This window comes from Perognathus longimembris, chromosome 21 (assembly GCF_023159225.1).
Source record: "Perognathus longimembris pacificus isolate PPM17 chromosome 21, ASM2315922v1, whole genome shotgun sequence".
In the NCBI taxonomy this organism is placed as follows: Eukaryota; Metazoa; Chordata; class Mammalia; order Rodentia; family Heteromyidae; genus Perognathus; species Perognathus longimembris.
The window spans coordinates 6,269,066-6,276,693 of record NC_063181.1 but is presented as its reverse complement, the minus strand read 5'-3'; the positions used below and the strand labels follow the sequence as shown (position 1 = coordinate 6,276,693).

The 7,628-nt window shown below is 58.7% G+C and overlaps 1 protein-coding gene across 1 annotated transcript; it reads right to left on the bottom strand.

Moving 5' to 3' along the window:
• Positions 1-1,898: 1,898 nt before the first annotated feature.
• Positions 1,899-3,293, bottom strand: Pnma2 (PNMA family member 2). The gene has a single exon (XM_048330737.1). It carries the CDS (start codon positions 3,291-3,293, stop codon positions 2,196-2,198), a length of 1,098 nt encoding a protein of 365 aa, XP_048186694.1. The 3' UTR covers positions 1,899-2,195.
• Positions 3,294-7,628: the final 4,335 nt, after the last annotated feature.

Here is a 7,628-nt window from a genome sequence, read left to right as displayed (position 1 = left end):
CCTATCACTATTGTTGAGTAATATTGAGAAATACACTTGAATAGAATACATGATCACAAATACTTTTTCTTTAGAAAAAGAAAATCAAGTGCCTCCTTTCTTACCATCTTGGGATATTCTTCAGTTCAGCGAATCCACCATCAGAAAGAATCACTGACTGCCTTCAAGTTAAGTATCTAACAATTTCCCACACCTGCTGGAACAATTATCACAAATACAAATGACAAGAAACACATTTCTTTTCAAGATGAGCTGAAATGGCTGTAATGCAAAGATGTTCCACCTTTCTAGTTCCTGAACAACTCCAAGAATAATGACAGCATGCGCTAGTAGTTAATCTGAAAATCAGCATCACGAAAGTTGCAAGAGGCTCAAGGTATGGTAGGGTTTTCTAATTTCCACACATCACTTGAAGCGTTTAAAAGGCTTTGCGTTATTTGATCCTAAGATAACCTAGTGTCAGAAGAGGAAACAGATGTTTAAAGAAACGAAGCAACTTGTATGTGGATAGTATGCACAAGTCTACCAGAGGCTGGCTACCAAATGTATCAGGTATTTGCCTAGCAGGTAACCAAGTGCTGTTCATTTGTGCTGTCCCCGAGCACTGACCTGGGGCTCTACAGCTGTGCAGGTCTATACGCAAGTGTGGATAGGAGCACAGAGAGCAGCGGTGCTCCTACATCTGCCCCAAATGAGTCAATCTGGAAATGCAAGCAGGTCGTCCTGGGCGAATGTCAACATGTTGACATTGGTCACCAACACACCCGGTCCACTTGGTAGTGAATTATTATATAGGAGATGGAAAAGGTTGAAATACACTTTGAAGCTGAGACTGTGGAAAAGTCTATGCAGAATTCGGGGAACACAATCTGAAAGCTAAGATGGTGGAGCATGCATTCGGCTGGGTCAGAGTTCTGGGCTTTGGGCTGGGCCACTTCTTTGCACTTTGTTGTCGGATCTCATTGCACTTTGTGAAGCACAGAACGAACCCCCCTTGGAGCTGCATGGAGGGCCGGTCTCTGAATGCCTTGTATTGTACAAGTAAACCATGCAGTGCTTTCCTCTTCCCTTCATGCTTGGTTTCCATTCCAAGCCTTCCTTTGGCATGAGTCCAGCCCATGTGCAATGCACACACGCCCATTCCTAGGCCACGTCTTCTACAGTCGTTTTCCTTGGGCTGGTGCATCTCCAGAACACAGGGACTGAGTGAGTCATGTGCACCTTCGGGGCCCAACACGGCAGATGGTTCTGGAACCATCCACAGGGCACCTAGTGGAAAGGTGGAAGGAGTACCCTTTTCCCACTCCAGAGAAGAACCCTAAAGGCAGAGATGGCTGGCTCCGCCCTCACACTGGGGTGTGGACTTTCTGGGCACCCAGCTTATGTCTGTCCAGGCCAGCTAGAAACTCTCAGAGGACATGGCTCATCCCATTGTAAGCTGCTTAACCGGAGCTGGGGGGGGGCAGCTGGGGGTCCATGGCTCTCCTACCTCCCACCATGCACAGGACTCATAAGATGCCCATTTGAGACAGGACCCCGCCCCCCTTCCCCTGAACACATACACACAAGCTAAGCCAGGTCATCTTCCAAACTTATCGCAAACTCTGGGGTTCCCCCTCCCCCCCAAAGACAATTCTTCCTCTATGGTCTGAGTAAACTTGATTGAGTTGGGGTAATTAAAAGAAACCGGAGGTACAGTTGTTTCATACTTCTTTGGGCTCACTACTTAGTATCTGGAATATAATCTTTTATTTATTAACAGTCTATTAGGGTCTAAGAAACTGTCGGGTGGTTGTTTGTTTTTTCCCTTCCTCTCAGTACTGGGGATTGAATGGAGGGCCTTGTGTCTGCTTTATACCCCCTGGTGTTTTTGTTTGTGTTTTGTTTTTGAGCCAGGAGAGTGCTGACTTGGCTTTGAATTCCCCACCCTTCCCATTCTGCCTCTCAAGTGAGCTGTTGGGGTTCCAGGTGTGTGGCCTCTGTTGGCTTTCAGGACGATGCACACTGAGAATCCCAGGCAGGAGGAGGACTGGGAGTTGGAGACCAGCCTGGGCTGGGCCAGAGGGTGAGACCTTGTTTCACCATGTTAAAAAAAAAAAAAAATTCTCGGCTCTATTGCCTTGATTTCCATCCTTGGCTCCGGTCCGGTCCGGACCCCAGGCTCCCGGCCCAGGCCCTGCCCTGAGGGCTGCTCCTCAGTGGTCCACCTTGTTCTCCCAGCGGCCGCGCCCCTCCCGGTCGTCCCGCTCCGGGGCTGCGTGGTCGTTGTCGAAGGTGGCCTCCTCCTCCTCCTCCTCCCGGATCACCTTCACCAGCTGCAGGAAGCTGGGCGGGGGGCCCTGCTCCTGCAGCTCCCGCAGCCGGCACCAGAGCGCCCCGCTCAGGCTGGCCCCGGCCATGACCTGCTCCAGGCGCACCTGGTCCACGATGCCGCGGGAGATGGCCCGCTTCTCCACCGCCCGGCGCAGCAGCGTCTCGAGGCGCAGCACGTAGGCCGACACCTTCTCCCCCTCCTCCTGGTAGGTCTTCAGGTAGCGCACCTGCGAGGTGCGGCGGCTCTCCAGGCTCCCGAACACCTGCTTGAAGGCGTCCAGGCACTCCTCCACGCTGCCCGCGGGGCTGTCGGCCTGCAGGATGTGCATGAGGTCCAGCGCCGGGCCGCGCAGGCTCTCCATCAGCCAGCGCTTCTTCTCCGCCTCGGCCATGGGCCACTCCCGCACGATCTCGGTGGCCTGCTCCAGCCACACCTCGAACGGCTCCTCCTCGGGGGCCGGCGCGGGGCTGCCCGAGAACACGCGCAGCTTGCGGTAGCGCATGGGCAGCAGCGGCTGCGGGGCGTGCGCCATCGCCTGCCCCACCAGGTGCGCCAGCAGCTCGGGCGAGATGCAGGGCACCGTGGCGGGCGTCGCGCCCTCCTGGCCCAGTGCGCGGAACATGCCGCTCACCGTCTGCCCCTCCTTCTCCAGGAAGAGGTTGAGTCTCTGCAGGAACTCCGAGTCCTGGTTCGGGGTCTTAAACACCACCTTCCAGGCGCCGCCCTTGCCCTGCACCTCGCCCGGCACGGCCGCCGCGTCGGGGGCCTCGAGCAGCTCCAGCAGCACCGCGTTGGCGTTCTCCTGCTTGCGGAAGATCTTGCCCAGCACGCGGTGGCGGCCCAGCGGCTCCAAGGCCTCCTGCAGGGCCGCCTGCACCTCGGCCTCCTCGCAGTCCACGGGGATGCCTGTCACCAGCAGCGCCTTCTGGTCGTCCATGCCCATGATGCGGCACCAGCCCTCGAGCAGCGCCACGGCCATGGCCGCTCGTGTCAGGGGGTCGCCCCGGGGGGCCCCCCCGGGCGCTACGAACAGGGAGGCCTGCTCACTCCACCCCCAGGACCCAGCCTCGGGGGCTCAGGCCCCCGGGGCGCGGAGGACCTGGACCCGCTGGACCCCCGCTGTGGCCTGGTCCCGCTGCCGCTCCTCCGTCCTCCCCAGCCGGGCCCGGGCCGGGACTGGCTCCGCTGGACTGAAGTCACACGGCAGCGCCCGAGGCTCCTGGCAAAACACGCTCACTTCACCACAGGCCCTGCCTGCCCTTCCCCAACACACCCCAGCCTGTGGAGAAAGCAGATGGGGAGGGGGGGCTGTGCCTCAATGGGTCCCCCTGTCCAGACTGGTGTGGCTTGCTTACGTGACCCCCTTTTTTTCCCCCCAAGGACTCCACTACAGTCTAGCTTCCATACCACCGGCTCACCAGACAGGCCCACTAATGTGTCTGAAGAAATCGGAAGATGGGGGCTAAATACCTCTTGATGTGTTCCAGAATGCTCTGCGAGACAGCCAGGGAGCTTCTCTGTTCAGCTTTAGCTCCGAAAGAGGCCACCCACCTCCACACAGGGGCCTGTGGTCTTCACTCCAGCCGGGCCACACAGTCCTGCTGTGCATAAAGAAAAAAACACGGTTTCATCCCCAACTAGTATCCAGGGTTGAAAATGGACTTACTCAAAAGTATATCTAAGCAGTGGCTCATAACTGTCATCCTAGCTACCCAGGAAGCTGAGGTCTGAGGATCATAGTTCAAAGCCAGCCCAGGCAGGAAAGTCTGTGAAAGTCTCTTACTTCCAATTAACCATGCAAAAAAAGCCGGAAGTGGACTGGTGGCTCAAGTAGTAGAGAGTTAGCCTTGAGCTAAAAAGCTCAGGGACAGTGCTCAGGTCCTGAGTTCAAGTAGCAGGACCAACAAAACCAAAACCAAAAAACAGCTGAGCAAGGACCAGCACTTAGGAAGAAGTTGAGGCAGGAAGACTGCATTCAATGCCTGCCTGGGCCACATAGGAGACCCTGGCTCACAGAAAATATAACCAAAGACAAACAGAAATTCAGCTGTGAATCGTTCAAACATTTGATTTAATATTGGTAAATCAATAAGAAAATAAAATCACCAGGTGCTGGTGGCTCACACCTGTAATCCTTGCTACTCAGGAGGCTGAGCTGTGAGGATCGTGGTTCAAAGCCAGCCTGGGCAGGAGAGTCTTGAGACTCTTATCTCCAATTAACCATCAGCAAACCAGAAGTGGTGCTGTGGCCCAAAGTGGTAGAGTGCTAGGCTTGAGCAAAGAGCTCAAGGACAGTGCCCAGGCCCCGAGTTCAAGCCCTACAACCACCACCACCACCAACAACAACAAATCTTGGGGCTAGATAAGTTAAATTTGGTGTTTTGCATTAATTCCCTTCTGTTTTGTTGAGTGAGGCTTTAAAAGGAAACAACGGTATGTTTCTCTGGTGAAGAATGCAAGGTACTAACATAGCCCCTTCTTTTTTTTTTTTTTTGCCAGTCCTGGCCTTGAACTCAGGGCCTGAGCACTGTCCCTGGCTTCTTTTTGCTCAAGGCTAGCACTCTGCCACTTGTGTCACAGCGCCACTTCTGGCCATTTTCTATATATGTGGTGTTGGGGAATCGAACCCAGGGCTCCATGTATACGAGGCAAGCGCTCTTGCCACTAGGCCATATCCCCAGCCCCTAACATAGCCCTTTCTTCCTGGCATCTGAATGAGCAGGGGTCACTGGAGGAGGACAAGGGCAGGAAGGAAAACCATTGAGGAGCTCCTTCTGGTTCTAGGGTGCCTGGGAGACTGGAGGAGGTAGACGCAAGTCCCCACTAGAGCATGGTGGCTCAGTGACAGTGAGCTGGCCCCAGGGGACTTCCTCATCCTGAAACATCAGAGTTCGGGGACACAAGCTCGGGTGGCTATGACGGCACCATGATAGGTCATCCTGCCAGACCGATGTAGAATGCACATCCTGAAATGTCATGGTTCAGTGTGACCCTCCCTCCCAGGGATCTGTGTGAAGGGTGTGTTAGGAAGCTGCAGTGATCTTCTCAGTCGGATCGGTCTCCGCCAGTGTGAAAGCCTAATGCCACAGATGCCACCCTGTGGCCACCGCAACAGTTGCTCCTGCTGTGGGGGCAGCCCCAAAGTCGGCCCCTAGAGGAGAATGCTGCCGAACCCCTACTGCTGCAGACTTCTCTAGTTCTCCTTCTAAAATATGGGGGTGACTTTCCTCTCTAGCAGGATAGAGAAACCTGAGATGTAAAGAGAGGGAATGTCCAGGAATAGCCCGGTGCACAAATTGCCCAGCTGTGTGAAGCTGGCTTTCCAGGGATCTTTCCCAAAGGCAACCTTACCTGCAGCACCACTTTCAAAACAGAAAAGGCCACAGAAGAAAGCACCTGCATGAACCACAGGGCCAGCTTGGGAATATTTGGATATGGAGAGATGGAAGGACTTTGTACTTTTTCACATAGAGGATAATTTGGCTTCGAAGCTGAAGATCCTGCTGGAATGGGTGGGCGGATCAACCTCGGGCACGGGACCCCCCATCTCTCTAAACCCAGATCCCACCCAAGAAGGCACTGGGCTCTGTGTCTGAGAGATGCTGTGATTCACGTGGAAGCACTTTATTCACAGAAAACATGGCAGGCGCTAGGTCCCCAAAGCCCTGCTCAGATTCTCTTCCCAGCACAGGTGTCTTCTCCGGAGCCTTCTCGTCCTGCGTGGGGCTCATCTTCACGCCACGCCCAGATATGCGCCAAAGGCAGCTATTGGCGACATTGGGGGGAATGAGGCAGGCAGCTGCCTGGTGCAACCTCCCAGCAGCCAAGGGCCTCTGTCAGCCCACACCCACCCTGACTTACTGAGCATGCCCAGTAAGCAGACCGAAGATGGACACCATTTCTGCAGGGTTTTTCCTACTGTGGGAAGACAGGCAGGGTGGGAAGCGATCAGAAGCAGGGGCGCGGAGACGTGGAAAAGGCCAGGAGACTGGAAGACGCAGGGAAGGGCTTATTCCAGGGGCGGCCCGCGGAGCCTTTAGTCCCGCCCGGATTGCTACTAACCGAGGCCGTGGCCAGGCGATCCCTACCTACACCCCAAATCGTCATACAATTCAGGCCCCCCCCCCAACCCCGACCTACCTCCGGCCCCGCTGGCCCAGGGATGCTGGCTCCCTCCGCGTCCCCAAGCAAGCAAGCACCTGCTCGGGACGCCGCTGGCCAGCCGGCGGCTCTGACGCAGTGCGCCAGGCGGGCGGGGGGACTGGGCGGGGCGCCGCGGGGGCCGCGGGGCTGGAGGCGTAGGGAGTGGGCTTCGGCCTGGTTCTCTCAGTGCGCGCGCGCGCGTGGGGGGGTGCGGCCTTTCGTGGGGCAGTGGCGCAGCTAGGGCGCATGGAGACTGCAGGCAATCTAGAGGGTCTACGCCCTAAGGGTCTCGGTGCCACAGCCCCACAGTCCACGAAGGCGGCCCTCCCTCCCCTCCCCCTCCCCCTCGCTGCGCCCCCGGGCCCCTCTCCCCGCCACGTTGCGCGCCCCACCTCCAAACCCTGCGAGGCACCACCAAGCGAGAACCCTGTCGGCTCCCACTGCGCCCAGGTAGACTGAGGCGCTCTCCAGGGCCCCCCTCGAATCCCCGCCAGCACCCCTCGCCCCTCCGCCGTGTGTCCCTCCCCGGGGATCCCGGGGCCGGGGGACTCGATCCCTGCTGCAACCATCGGCGGTCACCCGGGCGGAGGGACCCGGAGCCCCCAGCACGGTGGCGACCTCACCCCGGGCCACCTCTGCAATGCGGCGGGTGGAGGAGAGGGGCGCGGGGTCCTCGCGCACCGCGCCGGGCCCCAGACTCACCGTGGCCCCGAGGTCGCCCTGCAGACCTGCGGGTGTGCGTCCCGGTGCAGGTGGTGCGGCCGCTTCACTTCCGGAGCGCGGGCTCCGGGCTCCTTCCCCCTCCTCCCGCCCCCCCCCGCGCCCTCCCCCTCCCCCTCCCGCCGCGCCCCGCCCCGCCCCGCCGAGCCCCGCCCCGCGCTGCCGGGAAGCGCCGTCCTCCGCGCTCGCTGCCGCAGCGGCTGTGCGCCGGGACCCAACTTTGCCGCTCGCCGGAGCTCGCGCGGCGGCGGCGGCGCGGGGGGCGTGGGCAGGGCGGGCGGGCGCGGGTCAGGGGGAGGGGCCGGGCGGGTCGCCGGCTCGCCTTCCTCTCGGCACACCTTGCCTGGCCAGGCAGGGAGCGGCGAGGGGCTGGTGCGCGCCGCCGCCGACGGACGGACGGACGGACGGACGGACGGGAGGACGGGAGGACCCGCCCCGAGCCCCCCGCGCC